This window comes from Vulpes lagopus, chromosome 14 (assembly GCF_018345385.1).
Source record: "Vulpes lagopus strain Blue_001 chromosome 14, ASM1834538v1, whole genome shotgun sequence".
Lineage (NCBI taxonomy): Eukaryota > Metazoa > Chordata > Mammalia > Carnivora > Canidae > Vulpes > Vulpes lagopus.
The window spans coordinates 7,255,731-7,283,278 of record NC_054837.1 but is presented as its reverse complement, the minus strand read 5'-3'; the positions used below and the strand labels follow the sequence as shown (position 1 = coordinate 7,283,278).

General features: G+C 47.8%; 1 protein-coding gene across 7 annotated transcripts in view; it reads right to left on the bottom strand.

Annotated features, from left to right (window-relative positions):
• Nucleotides 1–11,411: 11,411 nt before the first annotated feature.
• Nucleotides 11,412–27,548, bottom strand: part of LIPK (lipase family member K) — a 66,035-nt gene continuing 49,898 nt past the window's right edge. For all 7 annotated transcript variants that reach the window (XM_041729512.1, XM_041729508.1, XM_041729507.1 and 4 more), the window contains 4 exons: nucleotides 21,469–21,615; nucleotides 19,395–19,466; nucleotides 16,746–16,817; nucleotides 11,412–13,348 (listed from right to left, as the gene is read on the bottom strand). In XM_041729512.1, the coding sequence (XP_041585446.1) occupies nucleotides 13,109–13,348; nucleotides 16,746–16,817; nucleotides 19,395–19,466; nucleotides 21,469–21,615 (531 nt within the window). In that variant the 3' untranslated portion in view covers nucleotides 11,412–13,108. The remainder of the gene's footprint in view (nucleotides 13,349–16,745; nucleotides 16,818–19,394; nucleotides 19,467–21,468; nucleotides 21,616–27,548) is intronic.

Genomic DNA, 27,548 nt, shown 5'->3' with positions numbered 1-27,548 from the left:
TTCCTGCAGGTCGTATGTTCCAGCGGAAACACTTCTCTAGGGACCCCTGGGGGGCTCTGGGGTCCGGGGATCGAGTACCGTGTCGAGCTCTCTGCATGGAGCCTGCTTCTCTCTCTGCCTGGGTCTCTGCCTCTCTCTCTGTGTCTCTCATGGATAAATAAATAAAATCTTTAAAAAAAATTCTAAAAAAAGGAAATGCTTTTTGAGATGCACATGCACACAGACACACACAGAACACTTGGCCAGAAGTTCAAGCTGAATCCAGTTTTAGATACAGTCTCAGCAACTCGTGCGAGTAAAGGAACGGCAGTTGGAACCAGGAGCAAGATGACGTTGGCGGGTCTTGATACGAGCTCCTGTTTCTCTTCTGAATTAATGTTCTAGTGGGTTACATGGCTGCTAAATCACCTCCGTGGGGCACCTGGGGGCTCGGCTGGCGAGACATCTGCCTTCAGGCGGCATCAGGAGCCCAGGTGGGATGGAGCCTTTGACAAGGGCAGGTGCTTCTCCCTCTCCTCCCCGCTTGTGCTCTATCTCCTTCTCTCTTGCAAATAAATAAATAAGTAAACAAACAAACAAATAAATAAACATAAAAATAAATAAATAAATAAAAATAATAAATAAATAAACAATAAAAAATAAATAAAAATAAATAAATAAATATAAATAAAGATAAAGATAAATAAATAAATATAAATAAATAAATAAATAAGAATAAATACAAAATAAAAATAAAAAAATAAAAATAAATATAAATAAATATAAAAATAAGTAAATAAATAAAAATAAATAAAAATAAAAATAAAAATAAATAAATAAATAAATAAATAAATAAATAAAACCTTTTTAAAAATTTACCTACAAATCTCCCTGACGCCCCCTGGAAATGGGTCCATGGCTTTGATTCCATCCCTCTCCTAATCACCGTCGACATCTAAGGTATTTGCCAGGCGAGTGAATAAACGAATGACTGGATGAATCTAGAAGTCCAGAAAACATTTCTTAGTTACCGAGGAATAATAATATCGTCAGTCATTAATATAGTGAATTCTTAGGTATTCATTGAGTGTTGGCTCTGTGTTAAGTGCGTTACCTTGTTACTCTCCCGGCTTGGCTATAATTCTACTGTATCTCTTTGCTCTTAAATATGCTTCAGAGGACATTCTCCTTAACACCATTACATAGTAAATTTAGTAAGAGTGAGCTCATGGGAAAATCCAATCTTGTTTTGTTTTTGTACAAAATTGGAATAATTCCACCACTAGTCATAGATTACATTACATACTAATGCAATAAAAAAATTGCTACTGGATAGTCATTTTTCTGCTATTGTTCAAGTCTAATGTATCCTTAAATCTATCTATTAGAAATCTTATATATATAAGATTATAATCTTATAATCTTAAATCTATATATCCTATAATCTATTATAGTGCAATCTGATAACTCACACAATCTCTCTAATTTCTCCATACATTAAAAAAAGTCTCATAAATGCGGAATCATTCAAATTTTTTTTCTACAAATAACCAGATTTCTTTGGAGATAATAATCTAACTCTTTTTCTCTACTCCAGCATTGTGTGATAGAAATGTGATATGAACTATGCCTATCATATAAAGTTTTTTATGACAACATTTTTGAATGAGTAAAGAGATTGGCGAAGTTAATTTTTATTTTTTATTTTATTATTTATTTATTATTTATTTTTTTGAAGTTAATTTTTATATTGTAGTTAATTTAAACCAATAGACCCAAAATATTACCATTTCAACATGTAATCAATAGTATTAATGAGAGACATTCCTTTATTTATTTATTTATTTATTTATTTATTTATTTTTACCCGGTCTTGGAAATCTGAGGATTCTGTGACACTCAGCACATCCCGGTTAGGACTGACCACGTATGGGAGCTTAACAGCCCCATCTGACCAATGGCTGTGTATTGAAGCGTATCCTAACGGTCTTGTGCTTATTCTTTTCTTGAGACTCTTTTCTAACCAGATCCTTAATTTTTCATAAGGGACTCTCCCCAGATGCATAACTGTCATGTATTGGACCTGAATTGCATACCTGCCTAACCAAGCTTCCTATTCTCTGAACCGTCAAACACATCTTCTCAGGTGCTCGGCCTCTGGTCCCCCACCTGAGCCTTCAGTCTTATTGTCCAGCCAAACACTGTGCTCACCAATATTTAGCTACAATACTTGATTAAAAGCACAATGATCACCGGTGTTCTCGAGGTCACTACATCTACAGAGCCTGTTATACTGAGTCTACTCCAATAACAAATGCCAAACTATTATTTAAAAGACTTTAAAAAAATGATTTCATAATTCCTGGTAAAGAAAATGTCACGAAAGGGGCGCCTGGGTGGCTCATTTAGTGAAGCGTCCCACTCTTGATTTTGTCTCGGGTCATGATCCCGGGGTCCTGGGATCGAGCCCTGGGTCCGGCTCTGCACTCAATGGGGAGTCTGCTTTTCCCTCTGCCTCTGCCTCTGTCTCTACCCCTGCTTGTTCTCCCTCTCTTCAAATAAATAAATAAAATCTTTAAAAAGATAAAATGTCACTACAATAATTATGCCATCATTTAAATTCATTTACAAGCTTGACAGCTTCCTGGATTTACCTCTTCTGGGCGTTGGTTGAATAAACAGCAGTTACATATGTTTGTAATTAGTGGAGCATTTTTGAGAAACGTTTTGCTTTGAGACCAGGGGTATCAGCACAGACTCACTGATTATCCCTGAAGCACAACTGAGTCCTTCATGTACAACTGAGAAAATATTTGTCCGTGCCTCACCTTGTGGTTCCCACTAGCCATGGGGTAGCTGAGCAGCCTCACCCCCAGCGGCGGTGCGAGAACCTTGTAGCTAGATTCCCTGGATCGCTCTAATGCCTCACTTGGTGGCTATTGTCATCCCTTTAGGTTGCACACCCTAGTCTGTCTTAAGCACTCTTGAAATTAAAACTCTTTAATGGCTCAAGATTAAATTTGGAACTTAATTCAAAATTCTGTGACTGGCCAGGAAAGCCCAGAGCGCGGCTCGTTCTCCAGGTCCCGTGCCCCCCGCTCCCTCTCCCCCTGGCTCCCTGCGCTGAACAGTCTCCAGGAACCCCAGCTCCTTGCAACTCCAGCCACCCCCGCTTGCGAGTCCCAAGGACTTGATGGGAGGTGAAATCTTGTTTGCTCAGAGAACACTTTTTTCCCGTCCTCCTAGCTGGGGTGTCCTTCTCGTTGGTAGATTCATCACTATTATCGTTAAAGATTTAATTCTGTGACTACGAGGCTGTCACATATCCGCTTTTTCCACTCGTCTCCGCGTTTCCCTCGGGCAGGACCCGCGTCTGCCTTATTGCTGCTCGTGTTCCGAATGCGCAGGTGGGTCAGAGTCGGTACTCAGAGCATCACAACAGAAAGATTAGGAGCTTGGTAAAGTCAAGATTCCAAATTTTGGAGAGCTGATATTTTGGGGAAAGTTGCCCGATATTCACAAACTTCAGTTCCTTAATCTCTAAAGAAGAGATGAGAAAAGTGCCATTTTACGAGATGGTTATGAAGATTAAACAAGATGATGGATGTTGGGTGACTGGACGTATTTGCACGTGGGAAATGCTCGGGGTACGTGAGGGACCTGTAGGTGAGGGTTTTTGTCAAACTGTGTCCTTCTTCTGCGTTCTTTTCCCTGCGCACCGGGTAACAATCGCTTACTAGGACTTCCTATGTGTTTTATTACAGGGAAAGAATAAAGAATTTCCCAATTTGGCCAAAAAGTCGACACAGTTCCTCTGATAGCTAATAGTTCTCAATGCAAACTGTAGACACAATGTCCTGATGTAGGTTTTGCATTTTCTTGTAAACTTCAGTTATGTGACTCAGCTGCACAAACGTGTTAGTGCTGACACCGGCAGGGTCAAGAGTCAGGATAGGATGTGCCTGCCTGATATGCCATAATCAGCACAGAGGTGCCTCCCTAGGAAGCCTTCCACGGCCCTGCCGGCCAACCTTTCCCATGTGATACCCTCCCCTCCATATCTAAAGCTCCTTCACATATGACAAGAAATTCTTAAGAAATGAGTCTTCGCCAGAGTACACTAATTACATGTCTTGAAAGTACCCCAATTCCTACAGGACCTAATCCAGCACTTGGAGGACAGAGAGGACACTCCTAGCCATTCGGCAATTACTTATTGCTGATTTATTGACTTTGTGCAATCATAATGAGACACCTCCACTGCCATTAGGCAGCTGGGCTCCGCCCAAGTTCATTTGGAAACCAAATGAATCTCTCATGCCCTGTCCCATCCTCTTTCTGTAGGTTCCCTTGAGGCTTTCTTTACAGCTCACACCATTCCTTTCCTCCTCCAGGATGTCCTCTCTACTCTCAGCCTTCTGTGATCTTTCCTTCCTTTGAGGTTCAACGATACTTTGTACCTACGGTTCACGGGGCACCTGACGTCTGTTACGATACGCAGCCAACCCCGTGTACACATGGTTACGTATCCACACGTGAGAGCATGTGGAAGTGCTCTTGGGAATTCGGGCAACCAGCTAGTGATTGGTTATTTGAACCTTGGGTACCTTCGTTAATGATTTCTGGTACTGACGTTCCCATGCAAAGAGGGTATATCAGTATCTAAGTTGTCACCTACTATAAGGATGAAGGGAGATAATGTGTGTCTGGTCCAGTGCTTGTCACATAGCAGGAACTCAGTAAGTACTAATCCTCATCCCCGTGTACACACTCCGTTCCTCTTCCCCTTCTCCCTCCATAGCATTGGAGAGTAGAGCATCAGACAAGATATCAGAGATTATTCAATCGACCGTGTGAATAAACGGGAGCAATTGATTGACAAATGCAATATGTTGGCAATACTGCAGTGTGAGACAGCGCTGGCTCTCGTACTGAGACACGTTGGGTTTACCCCCATCCCTCAAGCATGACTCCATCACCTCAGGAGGTTATTAGCTTCACAACACTGAACCTTTTTATCTGTGAAATAGAGGAAACACAGAGTCCATCTGCAGGGCTCATATGCGAATCCAAAGAAAGAACCATAGAAATCACCAAGCCTAGCGCTTGGCAAGGGTTAGTGTCTCAAAAAATAAGTAGAGACGACTTCTCCTAACGTTACTCGGATAAACGTAGCCGAGTCTCAAGAGGGCAAGGAAACCAGTCTTGTGATTAGATATGACTTCCTAGGTGCCATGTAACGTCTTGGTCTACCTAATTCCTACGTGAGTTACGAATTCTATGCTTCCATTTAGGATAGAGGCCGTGACTGGAAACATGAAGCCTCTGTCCGTCCTCAGCACATTATAAGTAATAATATCTACCAACACCTTTGTAGGGAACTGGTGTTGTGTTAAATTCTTTTGCATTACCTCATGACAGCTCAGTAACAGAGCGCTTAACAATATTTCTGTTTCACAGATGGGAAAAGTGTGGATTGGAATGATTAACTAGTCTGTGATACGAGGACAACAGTGGAGCTAGGAACCCAACCTAAAGCCTTCAGAGCCCGTGAAGTGCCGTACTATACAAATACGCTTCAGGAATGAGTGTCTATCTCCATGTTTTTTTTTTTTAAAAAAAACAAAAAACGAGGGGATTCCTGGGTGGCTCAGCGGTTTAGCGCCTGCCTTCAGCCCGGGGCATGACCCCGGGGTCCTGGGATCGAGTCCCACGTCCGGCTCCCTGCATGGAGTCTGCTTCTCCCTCTGCCTGTGTCTCTACCTCTCTCTCTCTGTGTCTCTCATGAATAAATAAATAAAATCTTTTTTAAAAATGAGGAAATAGCTAGAATCAATGATAAATGACTTTTCCAGGGTCACACAGCTAATAAATAGTGGTGTCGGCTCTGAACTTCCATAGTCTACTGCTGCCACGAGGATGGTTTCCGTAGCAACTCCACACCATCGCCCAGTCAGGAGAAAAAGTAATTATGCCTGTGAAAACGCTGTAAAATTTATTTTATTATTATTTTATTATGGAAGTAGAACTGCCATGCAATGTCACAGCAGCGTCCGAGGTTCGGCACGTTGATTCGGTCCTCGTGTAGGCGGCTCAGGGCTCACGGCGTACGTGTACTTTGAAAAGAACACGAGGTGCCGGGCAAATAAAGGCAATGTTGGGGTTAGGATGATCTTCAGAACTGTAGGTCGTACCCACGAGATCCTTGTGAGGCAAGGCCGAGAACTGGTTCACTTCGCTAAGCTGACGGTGTCCGTCTGACTCCTACGGGGCAGGATTCACCGGTGCAGGCGGACCCGAGAGGGGGCCTGAGATGGAAGGCCAAAGGTGCGGGGACAGCCTCACGTAAGGGAGCTCAGGGGGAGAAAAAGGAGAAGCCTTTTCTTACGGAGGCTGGCAACCTGTCAGAACTTCCAGCTCTCCCGACGAGCAGGGAGGAGTGCTGTGCCGGGGCTTGGGTAACCCTCGAGTCTGGCAGGGCTGGGCCGGCTGACGGGAATCAGAAGGCGTGGGGTCAAGGGGTGGCTCCTGGCTGCTGCCCTGAAGCCTTGAGGCTGTGACTCGGCCTTCGCAACACACTTGTCAACAGATTTGTCAGAGGAATACCAACCGGGCGGGCGAGCCTGGCCCTCCCTGCCACCTGCCAGGCTGGTGTGCACGCACAGCGTGGGCAGCCTGTTCCCACTCTCCGTATGCCTGTCCCAGCCTGGCTGTACCCGTGGCCCCTGCCGCCTCGTGCTGGTCGGGCCGCCCCCTCTCTCTTGTTCCCACGATGCAGATTTTGCTTTCGTTTCTCTGGACTTTAAATGCATATGAAATTCTGGCCTTGCCCACTGCACAGGGCCCCAGGAACCCCGGGACAAACAGGAGCCTCCCTGACCATGTCTCCTGGGCTGGCTTGTCGGCGTCTCCGGGGAGACAACGAAAGGAGTGTTAAGGGGTGGAATCTGGATCCTGAGAACTCTAGCCTCAGGACCCACAGATTTGCTGCTAATTGGTCTGAGCTGGCACACAAGTCTTCTGAGTATCTGTGGTCTTTAAGATAGGATGAGCATAGGAGCTTTATCATAGAGATAGGAGCAGGAACAGAGGGTTTAGGCCGGCCTTGGCCCAAGAAGTGTGTGAGTGATACACAGTGTTGGCTATTTTCATTGCTACCCTCATTGGGTTGAAACTTCCCAGAAAAAAAAAAAAAAAAGAAAAGAAAGAAAAAAAGGAAAAAAAGGAAAAAAAAAAGAAACTCCCCAGCATATTTGAAACTCAGTATAGATCATAAGATGAGGACCACATTTTCCTGGTTTAATGCCCCATCCCCAGCCTGTAGCATATAAGAGATGCAGAGTAAATTTTTAAGAAATCTTATTCAGGGAAGCCTGGGTGGCTCAGCGGGTAAGTGCCTGCCTTCAGCCCAGGGCCTGATCCTGGAGTCCCGAGATCGAGTCCCATGTTGGGCTCCCTGCATGGAGCCTGCTTTCCCTCTGCCTGGGTCTCTGCCTCTCTCTCTCTGGGTCTCTCATGAATAAATAAATTAATTTTTAAAAAGTCTTATTCATTCATTCATTCATTCACTCACTCACTCACTCATTAAGAGCATGAAGAGGAGGGGAGGCACAGAGGGAGACTCTCAAGCGGACTCCACGCCAAGTACAGAGCCTGTCTGGAGGCTTCATCCCATGACCCTGAGATCATGACCTGAGCCGAAACCAAGAGCCAGATGTTTAACTGGATGAGCTGCCCCAGGTGCTCTGCAGAATAAATTATTTTAAATAAATGACTTATAACTCCGAGGAGCTGTTTGAAGATTTCTTTGGCAAGGACCACAAAGACGTCCCTAGAAGGAGACCTCTGAGCGCCCCAGTTCTGCACAAAGTCAGCTTCTGGTGGAACCAAAAGGTGGTTCCTTGTTAAAAGTTTCTCCCCTCGGGAAGCTGCCGATGTCCAGATTCCTGAACATGTGATGCAAAACCAAACTAAACACATTACACATATGTGATTGATGAGAATGATAGTGATGTACCTGGAGGCTTCTACAGAAAACACATCATAAATTTAAAAAGAGTATTTTTAAGATATGGCACTGAAGACAAGAAAATCCAACCTGATTAGGAAATGCAACATTGTGACTTAATTTTTAATTGAATTCCATTCAGTTTAAGGCAAACAGCATGGACAGATCGTGTCGAGGAGAATGAGGAAGATGTGTGGGAAGACTTAAGTATATAAATCATATTTGAATAAAAGATGTGATGTACATCTGGGTAAGGAAGCGGAGGCAGATGTAACTAGAAGAGGATGTGAAGTCAGGTTATGGCAAACTTTGAAATATAGCTGGGGAGTGAGGGTTTGGTGGAAGAAAATAAAAAACAGCAGAGTCATGGTAAGTTCTGGTACAGTGGTATTTCATGGTGAAAACACCCTTGGAAGGAGGAAGAGGGGAGATAATCAGAGGAAAAACTCAGAATTAAACGTATTAAGGAGAAAACAATTAAGTTTTTTAAAAAAGATTTTACTTATTTATTTGACAGAGTGAGCCAGAGAGCAAGAGCGTAAGCAGGGGGAGTGGCAGAGGAGGAAGCTGTGCGGGGAGCCTGACGTGGGGCTTGACCCCAGGGTCCCAGTATCATGATCTGAGCTGAAGGCAGACACTTCACCAACTGAGTCCCCTGGGCACACCAGCAATAAAGCTTTTTAGAGAGGGAAGCCCAGGTGGCCCAGCAGTTTAGCACTGCCTCAAGCCCAGGGTGTGATCCAGGAGACCCGGGATCGAGTCCCACGTTGGGCTCCCTGCATGGAACGTGCTCCTCCCTCTACCCAGGTCTCTGCCTCTCTCTGTGTGTGTCTCTCATGAATGAATAAATAAAATCTTAAAAAAAATAAAGCTTTTTTAGAGAAAAACTAACGCAGTAAAAATACTACATTGGCTCAGTATTCTGGAAGTATGGTTCCAATCCTACATTACTCACTAACTCATACACCTTGGGTGTGACACTTCAAAGTGAATCTTAAGAGACAATTTTATGTAGAACATAGAGGAACTATAAAATTCTTAATAGTTATGCTTTTTTTTTAAAAAAATTACTTTATGTTGAGTCACAGTAGCTCTGCATCAGCACAATGTTATAATCTTTAAAAAGAATTTTGGCTTTTGCTTCTAGCTGCAAGACAGCAACAAGGTCTGGAATCACCATCGTACCGTAGACATTAGGACACTGGAGCCAGAGTGATGGACAACAGACTTCCGACAGTGGCAATCCAGCTGCCTGACACTGGGACCGCCAAGACAAAGGAAGTGAATGGAGGTGATCTCCAGGAAAGCCTGAAGGTTCTGCCCACTAATCATTTCCAGATCACAGAAAAAGTTGGGGAACCCAAAGAAAGCTCGGTGGGAGTGGAGTAATGCTGTGGGTGCCAGGGAAGCCTCGTGCTTCAGGGAGGAGCCCGAAGCAGGCCCTTTGGATCTGTGTGACCTGGGTTCTGCTCACACACACTCTGCCTCCAGGACTTCCTGCAGAGCCGCCTCCCAGGTGAGGAGAGGAAACTCATCAAGGAGATGGAGGGCCAGCTGGCTCACCTCCACAGGCTGGTGCCCCCAGGCCAGCTGGATGCGTATCTCTTCAATAGGCTCACCCGATGCATGACTGGGAGCCTCCAGAACCCGGTAGCCTGTGAAGGGTCCCCCTCACATCCCCCTGGTGCCACAAGGCTTACCGGGAGGTATCCAGAGCCTTCCACCTGAACCAAGCGGCACCCAGTACCCACTGAAGGGCCCTTGAAGCTATAGCCATTTCCTCGAGGGATAGATGGGCTCGGGAGCCAGAGCTGAGGAACAGACGACATGTGGGGGACAATCCAGGGATGCAGGGCAGACTGGCTGGGGGTGGGGGTGCAGGTGGGGGGAGGTCTACAGGAAAAGTCAGGGAATTGGGGCCATTTGTGTGCAGTGTTGCCACGAGAAGCACTAGTGACACACTAGTATGTTTCTTCTCTTGTGGTGACTAGTGCTTGAGCTGTGACTGGCACAGGTCTCTCAACCTTCATCACCATTCCGAGGATGGTGCTGGCGGGCAGGGATGATCCATCATCATATTAAAGCATAATGAGCTTATAATCCCCTCCCCCAAATAAAAGCTTTTTAACCACCTTTAACCACCTTAGAGCGCTCCCCCAAGCCATGGGCCAACTGGAAAGAGTACAAGCTTTTTGCAGCAATAAATAAATAAATAAATAAAATAAATAAATAAAGAAAGAAAGAAAGAAAGAAAGAAGAAAAGGAAAGAGACAGAGAAAGAAACAGAAAGGGAAGAAAGAAAGAAGAAAGAAAGAAAGAAAGAAAGAAAGAAAGAAAGAAAGAAAGAAAGAAAGAAAGAAAAAAAGAAAAGAAAAAGCAAGTTCCATGGTCTAGATGATATATGGAGGCAGAGACTGGACTTCAGAGAAGACGAGGACGCCAGCATCCGAGTCAGAAGACCAGAGAGAAGAGCGGTAGGGAGAGGAAGGGCTTCTGAAATACGCAGAGGCATCTCAATGCGCTTCTGGCTAAAGAGCAAGGTGCCCACGTTAAGGGTAAGAGTCCCCCTGAGGTGGACAGGGTAACACTTTCAGGGAAAAAAACAATTGCCAGGAAACTGGAGGCAGAACAATCCCTAGCGTGTACATAGTGTGCATAGGGGCTCATCTGAACTGCCACCTGCCAGCCAAGAGACCTTCCTGAGCACGCGGGGCCCAGGGAGGACCCGAGAGTGTGCATGCCCCGGAGCAGGACAGAAGTCCCTTAGAGGAGACATCATGCTAGACCCGCCCTGAAGGAGACGGAAGACAAATCAGAAGCAAAACCAAGTCTCAAAACAATCAGACTTAGCTTTAAGCAAATGAACTGACTGCCGAAAACACAGTCCAACCCTATTGAAGACGAATAAAATAAAACTTAGCACTCAGCAATGCAAAATTCAACGTGTGGCATGTAGTAAAAAGTTCTTAAGCTGGGCGGCCCGGTGGCTCAGCAGCTTAGCGCCACCTTCAGCCCGGGGCGTGATCCTGGAGACCTGGGATCTAGTCCCACGTGGGGCTCCCTGCATGGAGCCTGCTTCTCCCTCTGCCTCTGTCTCTGCCCCTCTCTCTCTCTCTCTCTCTCTCTCTCTCTGTGTCTCTCATGAATAAATAAATAAATTCTTTTAAAAAAAGGTTCTGAAAGATGCTTACTATGCTCAAGCATTTAAAGAAAAACATAAAGTAGGGAGGGGGAAAACAAGATATAAAAGAGCCCTAACTAGGATATCTACAGATGAAGAATATTGTCTCCAAAATAGAAAGTGCACCAGATAGGATTACAGCAGACTAGACGTTGTATATGAAAAAATTTGCAAGTATGAACACCCATGACACTATCCAAATGGAAGCACACAGAGGGAAAAAACTGGGAAAATAAATGTACTTCAATGACATGTGGGTTAATAGCAAGTGGTCTAAGGTATAAATGAGAGACCCAGAGAATGTGAAGGAATGAAAGACATTTGGAGGGGGAAAAAAAGGTATTTGGAGAAATGATGAACAAAATTTTTATGACTTTGATGAAGAGTGTAAGTCCTTAGACTCAAGAAGCCTGCTGAATTCCAAGCAGAACCCACAACAAAACCATCCCAAGGTTCAACGAAATCATATTGTTGAAAATCCACTGGTGAAAAGAGAATTTTAGAACAAAGGAAAAAAATGTGCAGTAAGTATGAAGAAGGAGTATGAGAGCTCTAAGGGGATATAGATTTAGAAGAAAGTTTAGGATTGAAGGCAAAATACTTTCTTTACCAATCAATCCAGTTGGAGATTCTGGGGCCTCTCAAACCCGTCCTAAGGATGTACACACGGCATCCCTGCCTCCCAGGGGACAAGTCCCGCGGCCGTGCACCTTCTCCACTCGTCACTGACCGCCACGGAAATGCAAATCAGAACCTCGATGAGATATCCCCTCACGCCCCATAATTCTACTAAAACAGAAGTGTTGGTGAGGGCATGGAGACATTGGACCACCATGCACCATTGGTGGGAACGCAAAAGGGTGTGGCCACCGTAGGAAATGGCTTGGAAGTTCCTCAAAACATCGAAAGCAGAGCTGCCACGCGAACCAGCAATCACACAGCCCGGTACATATTCAAAAGAATTGAAACCAGGATCTTGAAGACATACACGTGCCTCCCGACATGATCCGCAACGGCCAAGACAGGAAACCACCTAAATGTCCACTGGTGGGTGAGTGGATAAGGAATACCTGCTTCACACCTGCCTATAACAGCACATGGTTCACCCTTACGTGAAGGCAAAGCAAAGACTTTTTCAGACAAACGCTGTGAATCGATCACCAGCAGATCCCCAAACAAGGAACATTTAAGGAAGTTCACCGAAACAAGAGAAATAAGGACATAAAGGTAATGAGGAACGAGGTCTCCTCGTTAGCGACGGAGATGAGGTAAGAATCACAATAAGGATAACAGTTTATTTTCGCTAATAAGGCTGGTTTGCCGTTGCTGCCAAGAAATCACAAACTTGGGGGTTCAGAAGGATGAACATCTATTTTCTCACTCTTGCATGGGGTCATCGGGCACGCAGGGCACAGCTAGTTCCTCCGCGCGGGGACTCCCCGGGCTGCAAGCGAGGTGTGGCCAGCCTGCGTTCTCAGCTTTACGGGGCGTGGCGGGCTCCCCAGCTCAGGATTTGGATGTGATTCGCGTTGCAGGTGTGTGTTTGCTGGTTCTGGGCCGGAGGCCGCCTACAGACCCTACGAGGCACATGGGTTCCTTGCCATGAAGACCACCTCCCCACGCCTGTTTAGCTCATCAGGCCCACAAGGGGACTCTCTTCTCCGGTCTGTTTAGGTGGCTTGTCGTATAATATGGTGCAACCAGGAAGCGACGTCCCATCACCTGCGCTGTGAACACGATCCGCCCTGGGGGTGTGACACTGTTACCTTGGCCCGTTCTGTGGGCCACGGACAAAGCTCAGGGCCCTCCCCGACTCAACGGGGAGAGGACTCCACCAGCACACGGATGCCAGGAGGTGGAAGTCACTTGAGGGCTCACCTTAGGGTCTGTGCGCCCCGTTATTTCAAAAATCCACTTGCTTAGAGAACGGAGAATGCTATTTAATTTTGCAAATGTTCGTCCATCAGCTCAATGAGGTCTTGGTAGATCTCCCGGGGTGCATCCTGTCCGAGGTAAAAATCCACATGATTGTAGTGCGGGATCAGCTTGTAATAAATAAGCCTGGTGATGTTAGGGAGGAGATTCTCAACGTCCCTAGGATCGGCCACACGGTCATGTCCTCCACTCCACATGGCGGTCGGCACTTCCATCTTGGTCACGTCGTACAAGGGAGGTGTCCGCTAGTCATGGTGGGAGACAAAGAGAGAGAAGAAACAGTTTTCACAGGGGAGCACATCATGGAGGTAACACCAACGATCAGCTGTTAAGCAAGGTCTCCAAACGCGAGACGTGTGCGCTTGGAATACACCCAGCGATCCACGAGCCTTAAAATGCTAAGGGTGCTTTGCAAACACTTCCGCGGGAGCATTTGGGTCGTGAACAAAAACATAAGCCCGTAACCGTCTTGTCCCTGATTTGCACTTTGGGGAGAACAGGAAAGAATCCCGGGGAAGGGGGCCCTTATTTCACGAGGGTCATCTTCCTAGTAGCCCTTGCACAGGGACTCCGTCCCTTTCGAACAAAATATACGTATTTACGGGTAGGATACACGTAAATACCTCTTCCCATTTGTGGGAAGTGGGGCAACGGGGATTATTGACACTTGAGCAGACTCTCTGGGGAGCATTGAGGCCAATGGAGGACGACATTGGGAAAGGAGGCGAAGAAGGAGCAGGCCGTCCCCGAGAACGTGGCTGTGCTGTTGATGTCCGGCCACTCTCTCGGGTCCTGCGGCCTTTCTCGCACAGACCCAGCCCATCCTGGCCAGTCGCCCCCCGGTGGCCCAGGTTGACCGGCGGGTGCAGCAGGCCCTCACGCTTCTGGCCTCAGTGGCCGGAGGACAGAGGTGCATACGGCAACCTGGGTCTGACTCCCTGGAGCTCCTCGCCTGAGCCCCCGACAGACATGCTGGCTTCTTCTCCGGGACTGCGGCTCAAAGGACGCTCGCTATGAGTAAGCATGTCCAGTCACCCCCTCACTGATGCTTTTAAAATAAGCCTAAGAGGGAGGGGAGTGCCGAGGGCGGCATTTCATTGCCCACGTATTGTGAGTTTACCTCCACATTAAAAAAAAAAAAAGATTTATTTATTTGAGAGCGAGAGAGAGACAGCGAGAGAGTAAGCAGGCTCACGAGGGCTGGGAGGGCAGAGGGAGAGGGAGAGACTCTGGAGCCGACTCCCTGCCCCACAGGCCGACCCACACTGGGCTCCACCACAGGCCCTTAGGTCACGACCTATGCCAAAATGTGCCAGATGCTGCCCAGGTCGAGCCCCCGGCACCCTGGCCGCCCCACTTTTGAGGCCAGTGAGGCCGTATATGTGTTCTGAACCCGCCCTAGAGCTGTCTTCTGCTCCCTGCAACCGGAGCATCCTGACCAGCACTGCAACCCGCAGAGCGAACCACGTCTTCTCGGAATTCCCGCGTGCAAACCCTAAGTCCTGACTCGGTCGTAAGTGGGGATAAGGCTTTCCTGAGGGGTCCAGGCCGCAGAGCTTATAAGGCGGGGTCCCAGGCTGGGAGGCCGATGGGAAGGGAAGAGCGCTCACAGAGGAAGGAAAGGCTCCGTGCAGGGCCTCCGCTGGCCGGGAAGGCTCCTAGCCAGGACCCACCGCTGCCCCCGAGCTGGGACCTCCAGCCTCCAGGACCGTGGCCGATGGGTCATGTTGCGGCAGCCCCAGTGGTTCATGCACCTCCGCTGGGGCCCTGGGGGTGCACTCACTCAGGCGTCCAGCCCTTGGGTCCGGATGGGGTCGTGATCCCGGGGATGTGAGACCGAGCCCTGCGTGGGGCTCCGCACTCGGGTGGGGCCTGCCTGAGCGTCCCTCGCCCTCTGGCCTCCTGCCGTGTGCTCCCCCCTCTCTCTTTCTCTAAAAACGAATACGGAAATAATGAACAAAGAAATCAGTAAAAAAGAAAATATATCATCATTCATTTTGGCGGCAAGATCAGGAATGAAAAGGTTACGTGGGGCGCCTGGGTGGCTCAGCGGTTTAGCGCTGCCTTCAGCCCGGGCCGTGACCCCAGGGTCCTGAGATCGAGTCCTGCATCGGGCTCCCTGCATGGAGCCTGCTTCTCCCTCTGCCTGTGTCTCTGCCTCTCTCTTTGTGTCTCTCATGAATAAATAAATAAACAAATATTTAAAAAATGAAAAGGTTACATGGACAAGGGGGCAGAGCTGTCGGCACCTGTCACCTTGGCCAGGAGGTTTCCTAGAGCAGGGGTGTGGGGGGCTGGGGGGGCCCGGGCCGCCCCGAGGGCACCGAGCACCCGAGCAGGGGCTGAGCTCTGTCGTGGGGAGCTCACAGCAGGACGCAGAGGCTAGGATGGGGGGTGGCGGGGGACAGCCTGGGGATGGGATGGAGGAGCAGGCTCGGGGGCAACAGCGGCATCTGAGCAGCCCCCGCTGACTTGGGAGCCGCGCAGGATGGCAGGGCCCAGGGAGGGCAGTGCGAAAATGGACGTGGCAACCGGGACGCCGACGAGACATCTCGGCTTGGGGCCAAGATTTTTTTTTTTTTAACATTCTTAGTAGTAACGGGTCGGTGATCGCATCGCTCATCCTGCCTGCCCCGTTTGTGGTCACCACGTACACTTGGGGCACAGGGGTTTGCTTTCTGCACATGCACATTGTTCCCTCTCAGTCTGGGGCCTTCGACACCCCCCGAGGTGCTGAGCCTCAGGCTCCTCCGTGCACACGAGCGGCCCTGCTTCTGAGGAGCTGCGGGCTCGGCAGGAAACCCGGAGGCGCAGCCAGCCCGGTGCACCAGGCGGGCTCTGCAGTCACTTGCTCCCGCCCGATGGGCTTTGGTTGCAAGGGTGGGGGGCCCTGGGGTGCAGGGGGTGGGTCCGCAGGGGCTTGGTGTCCCGAGGGAGCCTGACCATCCGGGGGCAAAAGCCAGGGCCGCAGCGCAAAATGCTGCTGGAGTCTCCAGTGTCCCCGCCCCGACTTGACCCATGCGTCCTTGGTGACCGCTGGTTTCATTTGGGCTCAGTCTCCTTGCACGGAGCCGAATCACGTATGGTTGGCTCCCTTATGAACACGGGAAAGAAGAGCAACGCACCTCACGCTGCCATTTAACACAGAACTCTGGTTCCGACGGCGTGGGTGACCGACGCACCGTTCCCTGACAGACGGCGGTACTTCTCCCCAAAAGTGGCATTTCTGTCCGCTTTATCTTTGATCATCCATAGATCGTTTGGTTTTTGTTTAAATGAGTCATAGATGTCATCCCAAAGAATGGTCCCCAAAGTGCTGAGCTTCTTTTTTTTTTTTCTTTTTTTTTTTTTTTGGAGAAGGAACAAGGGCAGTGGAAGAGGAATGGATGTAAAACCCGGGAACCCCTGGGTGACACTCTGACCCAGCTGTCGGCACCCGTTAGCAGCTAAATACTGCGGACAATGGACATAATCTTACTTCTCTGCAGAAGTGAAGGTGGTGCCATTGGCATTGCAAGGTCACGGTGAGGATCCCGGGGAATGACTCAGAACCCGGCCAGACACCCCGATGGACTCAAGTACGGGGCGTGGGGCCGTGGCTCAGTGGGCCGACACTACGTGCTTAGCGGACGCCACCTGTACCTGGTGGAAGTGCCTCATGTTCTGAGCGGGGTTTCCCCAGTCAAAAGCTTGGAAGAGACCGGAATTCGCAGCCTAGGGAAGACAGAAACAGAAAAGGGTCACGATGCTGACGTGCGAAATCCGTGAACACAGAGTCTGAGCCACCGCCCACGGCCTCCGGGCGCAGGAGCCAGAAGCCAACAGGATGGTGAACCAGCTCGCAAAGCCGCCTTCTCATCCCCCCGCCCACACGTCTCCCCCGAAAATGCTCAGATGGCAGCATCTCTAAGGGACGCTTACAAGGACGCCTGAGCCAAGGCTTCCTGGACATCATAGTTTCAAAAATTTTAGTATCTTTTCAAAAGGCACCTGCTGTGCATCTCCTGCCTTGAAAGGAGGCTGTTTTATTTTATTATTCTTTATTTTTTAAAGATTTTATGTATTTATTCATGAGACACCCAGAGAGAGACAGAGAGGCAGAGACGCAGGCAGAGGGAGAAGCAGGCTCCATGCAGGGAGCCTGACGCAGGACTCGATTCCGGGACCCTGGGGTCACGGCCTGGACCAAAGGTAGATGCTCAACCGCGGAGCCACCCAGGCGTCCCCAAAAGCGACTGTTTTAATGTACAAACAACGTCCTTGTCAGGTGTCTAGGATATTATGACCATATTCCCCACTCTCAACTATTTTTGTTGCTATTGAAAGGAACGTTGGGCGAGAGCACCCTCGGGGCCTCCACATGGGGCGAGCTCCGCTCCTCCCGAGGGGTCCACGCAGCCTGCCCCTGTCGCCAGGGAGGGGGCACAGCTCAGCCTCTGACACACTGCGCTGCCCACTTTTGCATTTTAATGTTTAGACCTCAGCTATTAGGATGCAAGCGTTCACCCGCGCTGCACTCGGGGTTCCTTCCACTGGGACCTGCCCCTTACATCGGAGGGAGGAGGCAGGAGACGTTCGCATGTGCCCCAGGCGCCTCTCGAGGTGATGCTCAGGCTCTTCCAAGGGGTTTTGTGGGTTTTGTTTTGTTTTCAGTCTCAGATCTTTTTTTTTTTTTTTTTCACGCCCAGCGATTGAATCCTGATTTTTAGCTTAAGACTCTCTCCATCCCGGTGTCGACGGACCGAGGCAATAGTGTGCCGCTGCTGCAATTCTGCAGGTTGGCAGCATCGGGAAGCAGAGCGCGGGCCCGTCGGGCCGTTGGCTGCCGCAGCAAGCGTACCCGGAGTGAGTGCGGGCTTCCCGGGTCGTGTGTCTCTCAGCAAGTCACCTGTCTCCCAAGTTCTCAGAGAGTCTGTGACACGGGAGTGGCAACATGCTCCTCGTGGGGGTGGGGGGAGGTCAGACAGGGTAACGCAAAGCAGGTAAAATGACACAGAAACGCACATAAAGTGGGAATGCTGGGGACGCTCAGAACCCGTCCTCACAGATATGACTACTGCCGTCATCGTCGCCCTTGCCTTAGCCGTGTGCGTGGCCCGCGACCACATCTTCCATCTCCTCCCGACGCGTCCTCCTGGTTCTGTCCTCAAGACGACTTCGTGTCACAGGAGGAGAGAGCTATTGAAGAGCAGCCCGCTGCGAGGTGCGTAAGGGACCGGCGGGGACGTTTGTAGAACGGGGGTCGCCGTGCTCTCCCCGGAAGCCTGTTTACCAGAATCCGGTGAGACCGAGTGAAGCCACCCGCATGAGTAGACGTGGAGTTTGAGGCGCGCCACCTGGAAGGCCGTGCCCACGGCGGGCTCCCTGCCTCCTCCCCGGAGGAGGCCCTATGTCCTGAGCATCCTCCTTCCTGCAGGAATTCGGGCGGGTGGGACTCTGCACCGGGGTTCAGAAGTCCTCAGACCATTGACAGCAGCGCCCCTCAGCCATGAAGCATGGAACCCGCTTTTTAGGGTGTGGGATAAAGTGCAAATTCCTGGGGATCCCAGGTGCACTCAGTCTCTGGAAAGATCTTTTGTCTCCCCTTCCCTGTCCGCTCCCCAAACACACACACTCATACTTGGCGACTCCAGGGACACGTGGGAGGCTCGTGGTGGAGCCTCTACCCTTGGCTCAGGGCGAGACCCCGGGGTCCCGGGATCGAGTCCCCCATCGGGGCTCCCTGCATGGATCCTGCTTCTCCTCCTGCCTGTGTCTCTGCCTCTCTCTCTGTGTCTCTCATGAATAAATAAGTAAAATCTCTAAACAATAAAGAAAAAAGGTGACTCCAATTGGATTTGACGTATCTCTGAACTTGCTGGGTGTTGAGTAAAGCGGTAGGACACAGAAAAACCTCAAACTGAGGGCACGGCCAGACACCACTGACCCAGCGCGGCCCCTCTCTAACGTCTCGTTTGCTCACAGTGAAGCACGACCTGCACGGCCTGGAATGGCCCACGCGCCGGTAAGAGGATGAGCAGGTCCTTCCAGAGCCACTTGTGTCATGGTGTAGAAGGTTCTCTTAGAACTGAGGACCTTCCAAAAGAGGAAATACAAGCTTTCCCTAGAAAAGGCGGTTTGGGGCAAATCCGGAAGCCAGAGTTGGGTCGGAACACGCGGGAAGCAGACAGTACTGAGGGCGACAGGGCCAGCAAGGAGAGTGGGAGGCGAGCGGGAGCGGCAGCGCGGCAGCGGGCTCTCGGAGCTGCTCCTCCGGCCTTCGCAGCTCCCCTGCCGGGAAGGGGCACCCACCTGAGCCCAGTGCAGCATGTTCTGGACGGACGTTCCCGCGGAACTCTGCGCCAGGTAAACATCCAAGCGACTCTGCAAAGTAAAGAGAGGACTTGTCACCCGGAGCCCACCTTAGGACCGCGGGTGTGCCTGAGGGTTCTTGCTCTCCGGGGAATAAGCACGTCCCCTCTTGGGCCTGGCCCGTCCTGTGCAGCCTTCATGGAGGCCCGAGGACAGCCTGCTGGTCAAAGAAGAAAAGGTCACCCCTTTTCTCTCCGGCCTCACCGCGGACAGGTCCCTGCGACCTTGCTCACCCTGCATCAAGTCCCCAAGCACATGGCAAGCAGGCGGTTTATCACGAGACATGGAAAAAAAGATCTGAATGTTTCCTTTGCTTTCTGGTTTGAACGACGTAGTAAATACTCCATGGGGCTCCCTGAAAGTTGGTGGAACATAATCCTCCCAGTATTACGACCTCCATTAACATTCAGACTTTTTCTGAATTAAAAAAAAAAAAAGATTTTTTTTCATATTTTCCACTGCTTTTTTTTTTTTTTTAGTATATAAAAGAGTTATATTTTTCTACCAAAGTGAGCATAGAAACATCATGGCGCTTAAAAAAAAGGGGGAGGGGTATCCCTGGGTGGCTCAGCGGTTTAGCACCTGCCTTCAGCCCAGGGCGTGATCCTGGAGTCCTGGGATCGAATCCCACATCGGGCTCCCTGCATGGAGCCTGCTTCTCCCTCTGCCTGTGTCTCTCTGCCTCTCTCTCTCTCTGTCAATAATAAATAAATAAATAAATAAATAAATAAATAAATAAATAAATAAATTCTAAAAACAAAAAAACAAAACCCCACAACCCCCATGAGCTACCCAAGCCGACCAAATCAAGACCAAAATCTCTAGGGTTGAGTTCTGGACATGTGTATGCCTTCAGGGCTCCACAGACTCTACGCGTGCACCCCTGCCTATCCTCCACTAAAATAAACATCCTTGCAGAAACTGTAATATCCCACAGGATGGTCCCCAACAGTGGGGGGGGGGAAGGGCAATCTGACCGCACAAATGTACAATGGGGGCCCTCGGTGAAGGTTCAAGGGCGTCCTGACCCAAAGTCTTTCTTGAGCTGACTCTTAGGCCATGTCAAGAGGGTGCTTTTGAAATTGTCTCCATTGAGTTTGCTTACATGTTTTTTTTGTTTTGTTTTTGTTTTTTTGCTTAAAGGTTTTTACTTAGCTTTGCCCACCTGATAGGCTTCCATCTAAGCAATGGGCAATCCCAACTGCCCCAGTGGCTGAGACCGGAGGGAAGGAACGTGAAATCCGGTGCTAAGCCTAGCTTTCCATACACCGCCTTTTATGAATCTTGCATGAAACCAAGACAAGTGTTAATCAGTGTTTTCCACTAACAGAGGGAGACGAGGCTGTGGGCAGAAGTCTGTGAGGGAGGCGGACACCATTTTTAGCTTTGTCCTGCTTCCTCTCTGGCTGTGGGGGTAGACAGTGGCTCCCCACTTCTCCCTCCCACTCTCTGGGTCAGCTCGTGGTAACTGGGGAAGAAAAGATTTCAGCTGGAGAGGACTCGCCAGGAAGCCCAGCTACTCCCCTCTCAGTGGCCCCTGAACCGCGAGCCAGTACCGGTCACTGGAAAGCCGTCCTTTCATCCCTCTGGGTTACAGAAGTAAGTGGTTCACATGATGACTATTTCCAAACCACTTGTGAAAAAATGGAAAACTGGCTTAAAAAATACAGATGCCCGAGCTTACTCCCCGAAATCCCGCTTCAGTAGGTCTGAGCGAGGGCCTAGGTGCAGCGAGATAGATTCCTAAAGCTCAGCCTTCGGTAAGCGAGGGGCTTTCCAAGGGGGTGCGTAGGCCAACAGCAAGCGTTGGGGAGGAGGCTCAGCGGCCGAGCGCTCTTCTCAGGTCCACCTGGTGGACTCCCCAGCGTTGGCTGGAAACCACAAACCCGTAACTTCAGTTCAGGAGACCCCAAAAAGGCACTCGAGATGTGGTTATCACGCGATTCAGGACAAGCTCTCCTCACCTCTGCACAACAAAACAATCCATGCCTTGGATCCAACTACTTACACGTACCATATTTAAGTTTTTCGGATCAAATCCACTCAACGCGAATAGGAAGTTGCTGCAAATGTGACGAAAGAGCTTCCGGCTGCACACCTTTGTGGCAATGAATTGGTCAAAAAACGTACGAGGGTAGAACATCTTGTCACCAAATAATGCCTGCAAGTTAATAAGCTACCGTCAGATCTCACAGATGTGGATGTCGAGTAGGGAAAGGGAGACAAGGACTGCACCGTGGTGACCCCTGCCTGGTGCTGGTCCTCAGTGACACATGGAGGCCGGTTAGATTTTGTCTTTGGTTTTCCCAACGCACCCTGGTGGTCTTCCCAACTCTCCTCTGGATGCCTTTTTCCCAAGATCGTCTACTTGGGGTGTTTTTGGAATGACTCCTGAGAAAGTGGTCCCCGTAGGAGATCGTCAGGGCTTTGGAGTCAGGGGTACCTTGCTTTGATTCTGGACTCCGTCTCTTAGGCCTCCAGGAAGTATTTAATTCCTATTATCCAGAACTTTCTCAAGCATGAAATGGAAGATTAATACGCAGCATGTTGCACTGCTGTGAAGACAATCGGCCACACTTAAAGGTGCCTACTGCAGTTTCTAGACCCTAGTAAACGTCCCCAAACAATAACGACTCTGATAATTGATGAACGATACTAAATGAGCCACTTCTTCCAAAATCTTTCAACAAAGTCCTCCAGAGGCAAAAGCCCAACCTCCCCCAAACAGATCTCTACTAGTGGAATTTCAGGCCACGTTGCCATTTAGTTGAACTTTACCTTCTGAGCGTTAGGAATCCCTTCAAATTGGAACGTGAATTCATATCTAATTCCTGGGCATAGAAGACGAATCTTGCCTTTGTCTCACAATAACTAGTTTTATCATCTCGGGATAATATACCAGATACAGAGATGAAAAGGTATATTTTATAATTATTTTATTTATTTATTAGAGAGAGAGAGAGAATGAGTGGGAGGAGGGCAGAGGAGGCAAGCAGACTCCCCTCGAAGCACAGAGCCTGGGGCAGCTCGATCCCAGGACCCTGAGATCCCGATGGGAGCTAAGGTCAGACGGTTAACTGACTGAGCCACCCAGGAGCTGCCCCTGACAAGATATTTCTTGATTCTTAAAACTTTTGGAAACATCTGTTTACTGTAATAAACACTGGTGTATCTTTTTCCTGGAATCCTTCGTCAACAGCCAGTTACAACCAAAGACCAATCATAATTAGCATTTATTTTTATTTGCGCTAATGCATGACGAGATCTCACCCTCTGTTAAACTCGAGCCAGTAAATTCCTACTGGGTATGGTTGGTGGAATTCCGAGTTTGAAAAGTGGTTACTTTATATGGTCAAAGGTCATCTTCGTTTAACAGAATATTTGGTATCTGTGGAATATCAATAGAATCTACGACGTATCGTGACTTCATATGCCCGTTCCTGCCAGAAAGAGAGGCTGCAAGGCGTTAATCTAGTTCACACCATATTTATTTAGGTCTGGAAGGCAGTAGTCAGCCACAGCAGACGTTATCTGATTCATTCTGGCCTCTCATTCATTTTGTCACAATCACTGGGACCCTTCAATGATCTACTACGTAATGGATTTAACCTACTTATCAAATTGTAACTCTCTGTGTGTAGCCGTCTACATGACAATAATTAATTAGCAGCCACAGACACATGAAGTCAACTTTTTTTTTTAAAAAAAAGAATGGCTTCCTCTTCCTTTTTAAAAAGATTTTTTTAAATTTCAAACAATTTTTCTGTTTTTTTCCATTCTACTAAGAGAATTTATTTATTTTTTATTATTTTTTTAATAATAAATTTATTTTTTTATTGGTGTTCAATTTGCCAACATACAGAATAACACCCAGTGCTCATCCCGTCAAGGAAGGAGAGAGAGCATGTGCACGAGTGGTGGGGGGAGAAGCAGAGGGAGAGAGAGAGAGAAACTTTTTTTTAAAAATAAATTTATTTTTTATTGGTGTTCAATTTGTCAACATACAGAATAACACCCAGTAGAGAGAATCTTAAGCAGACTCCACGCCAAGTGCGGAGCCCACTGTGGGGCTCGATCTCACGACCCTGAGATACTGACGGGAGCTGAAATCAAGAGCTGGACGCTCAACCCAGTGAGCCACCTTAAAGATTCCATTTTAAAGTAACGTGGGGCTTGAACTCACAACCCAGAGATCGAGAGACACAAGCTCTTCCGACTGAGCCCGCCAGGCGCCCCTGAATGTACCTTTTCAAGAAAGTTTGCATCTATTCTATGTGCTCAAGTGTGATCATCTAAACAGGCTAGCACACGGGTAAGTGATTAAAATAGAAAGCAGGGTCTGATTCTAATTAGTGAACTTTTATTTTTCATCACCAGTATCTTCATCATCCATACTTGGCAGAAAATCCACGTGAAAGGGAAGTGCCAGTTCGTAGACGTGACCTACCATCAACGTACGATGTGAAGAAGGAGGTCACATCTGCCACGAAGGGCCTTTGCTTTTTGTCCTGGCAGCTGGTGGTGAAAGAGCCTGGAGGCCTCTGACTTCACTCTACCTCCACCCGCGCATGCGTGATGCAGCAAAATGACCACATGTCAACCCAGGACAGGTAATGGCTCCTTCATCCTCCCCTCAAGAGAGGGTGGTAGTGCAGGCAGCTGGCCACAGAGCACCCCACGCATGGCGTGGTACACAGGACTTGGAGGCTGTGATTCCTAGTTAGTTCTGGAGGGGGTGTGCTCATTACGTATGATTCTCGCATCAGCTCTTCCAGTAGCTGAATTTAAGGTTTCCCTTCCTGGGTGCGGGGCCCCAGGCCAGGTCACATGGCTTGCCAAGCAGAACATGGATGCAGCTCTCAATGGCCTGCCGAGCTGGGCACCATGGATCCAGAAAGGTGGGGAAATAGCTACATAATGGAAAGAGCACCGACCAGAGAAGGCCTGGTCAGATCTGGGTTCAAATTCTGGTTCCACTACCCGTTAGCTGGGTCACGTGGGACTGGACGCTTAGCCTTTTGGAGCTTCAGTTTCTTCTTTTTTTTTTTTTGTTTTTTTTTTGTTTTTTTTTTTTGTTTTTGTTTTTTTTTCAGTTTCTTCTTTTAAGGAATGAAGACAGGGCACCTGGTGGCTCAGTCAGTTAAGGGTCCAATTCTCGATGTCGGCTCAGATCATGATCTCAGGGCTGTGAGATCAAGGCTCGCCTCAAGCTGTGCGCTGAGCGTGGAGCCTGTTTGGGATCCTCCCTCTCTCTCTGTCCCTCCCCCTTCTCTCTCTTAAAAAAAAAAAAAACAGGAAATGAAGACAATACGGACCATCCTTACTCTTATAGATAACATGTAAAGAGCAAAGGGTCAAAGCAAGCTGTGGGTCAGAAAAAAGAGAGAGAAGAACATAAATGCCCAGGGGCAAACAAGGGGTGGGGGGGGGAGCAATTGGCAAGCAGTCTTGTTGGCACCAAGTGCTGAGCTTTTGAATCTAAAGCAAAGTCAATGAATAAAACTAGACAGTATTCACCAGGAACCTGCAACAGGCTAGATGTGATGCTTCAACTACAGCATCTCAAACATGTATGGTCTCAGCGAATCTCCCAAACAACCTGAATTGTACGCATCTTGCACTCATTCATTCATTCATTTTCAACTTTACTGAGGAATAATCTACACTGTAAGATGTGAAATGTCTAATAAATGAAAGTTTGTGCTCTTTGACCTACGTCTCCCATTTCCGCCTCCTGTAGCCCTCAGTGACCACCATTCCATTCTCCTTTTTGGTGAAATTTTTTTTTTTTTAAATATTAGATTCTACATGTAAGTGATTCAGTACAGTGTTTGTCTTTCTCTGTCTGGCTTATTTCATTTAGCATCACGCCCCCTAATTTCATTCATGGTGCATGTGGGCTGTATTTCTTGATTTTCTTTTGACCTTTTCATGTTCTTTAAAATTTTCCATTTTAATTTGTTCTGTTTTCCACAGGGGCTACACGAATTGGCGTTTCTGCCAACAGCATATAAGGGTTGACTTTTCTCAACATCCTCACCAACATTTGTTATTTCTTATCTTTTTTTGATAATAGTCACCTAGTGAGTGTGGGATAATACCCCACTGTGGTTTTGGTTTGGATTTCCCTGATGATGAGTGGCATTGAGCATCTTTCCATGTATCTATTGGTCATTTGCATGTCTTCTTTGAAAAAATGTGCATTCTTGTCCTTTGCCCATTTTAAAATTCAGTGTCTTGCTCTTTGGCCATTGAAATGTATAAGCTTTGGTTATTAACCCCTTATCAGATGCATGGTTTGCCAATACTTTCTCCCATTCTATAGGTTGCATTTTCAACATATGGATCACTCCCTTTGCTGTGCCGAAGCTTTTTAGTTAATCCTATTTGCTTATTTTTGCTTTTATTGCCTATACTATTGGTGTCTTATCCAGAAAACCTTTGGCAAGAACAATGTCAAGGAGCTTTTCGCCTATGTTTTCTTCTAGGAGTTTTATGGTTTCATGGTCTTCAGTGTAAATCTTTAATCCATTTTGAGTTAATTTCTTGTGAGTGGTGTAACATAGGGGTTCATTTTCATTCTTTTGCATGTGGCCTTCCAGTTATCCTACCACTATGTATGGAAGAGACTGTCTTTTCCCCATTGTGTGTTCATAGCATCCTTGTCAAAGATTAGTTGACCATAAGTATAGGTTTATTTCTGGCTTCCTATTCTATCCCACTGGCCTATGTACCTGTCTTTTAAAATTATTTTTATTTTATTTTATTTTTTAAAAAAGATTTTATATATTTATTCATGAGAGACACACAAAGAGAGGCAGAGACACAGGCAGAGGGAGAAGCAGGCTTCCTGTGGGGAGCATGATGTGGGGCTCCATCCCGGGACCCCGGGGTCACGCCCTGTGCTGAAGGTAGATACTCAACCACTGATCCACCCAGGAGACCCTATTACCTGTTCTCATGCTAGTATGATACTGTTCTGATTACTATAGCTTTTTAATAGAGTTTAAAATCAGGAAGTGTGATGGTGATGCCTCCACTTTTGTTCTACTTTCACAATATTGATTGGTTTATTTGGGGTGTTTGTATCTCCACATAAATTTTAGCATAGTTTTTTTTTTCTATTTCCATAAAAATTGCCATTGGAATTTTGATAGGGAGAGCCCTGGATCTGCAGTTCACTCTGGGTTGTATGGACACATTAGTGATACTAATCCTCCCAATCCATGAACACAGGGTATCTTTTTATTTATTTGTTTCTGTTTTTTCTGGGTTGTATAGGTATGAGATTGAATCACTATAGGCTAATTTACTTATTTCTCACAAGCTAGAATCCCTGACTTCTATAAAAATGGTCTTACTTTCATCTGGTTTAATTGAAGTCACTGGACACAACGACCAGTTGTTAGCTGCCATGGGGGAAGCCCTTGTCAACATGTAAGAGGAAAACACACTAAGCCACATGGACCAATTCACTTCAGTTGAGTAACTGGCCAGATTAGTTAGCCGTCAGCTTGCAGAGAGAATCTGGAGTTCGGGATGTTGCCCAGATTTTGAGGAGCTGACAGGCTGAGCGTCTGTGAAGTGTGGGCAGTTGAGTAGGGTTGGACTTTCAGTGGGTGGTGCAGTTGGTTAAAGATCCGCCTCTTGCTTTCAGCTCAGGTCATGATCTCAGGGTTGTGCGATCGAACCCTGCATAGGGCTCTGCGCTCAGTAGGGAGTCTGTTTCACATTCCCTCTTCCTCTCCCTCTGCCCCTCCTGCTCATGCTCACTCTCTTTCTTTCTCTCTCTAAAATAAATACATTAATCTTAAAAAAAAAAAAGTTGGGCTTTCAGTGATGGGGGAAAGTATGTTCTAGGCAAATCATGACAGCAACGAGTAGCTGACATTTATTAAAAGCTTATAATTAAATATAATTTTATTAAGACCAGGTGCAAGACCTGGTTCTAAGGGATTCACATGTCTGAACTCAATCCTCACAGCAGCCCTATGAGTAGGAACTATCATTATCCCCACTTTATGGATGAAGGAAAAGATTCACAAAACATTTATGATCTTGACCATATTTACCCAGCCAGCTAGGATACAACCC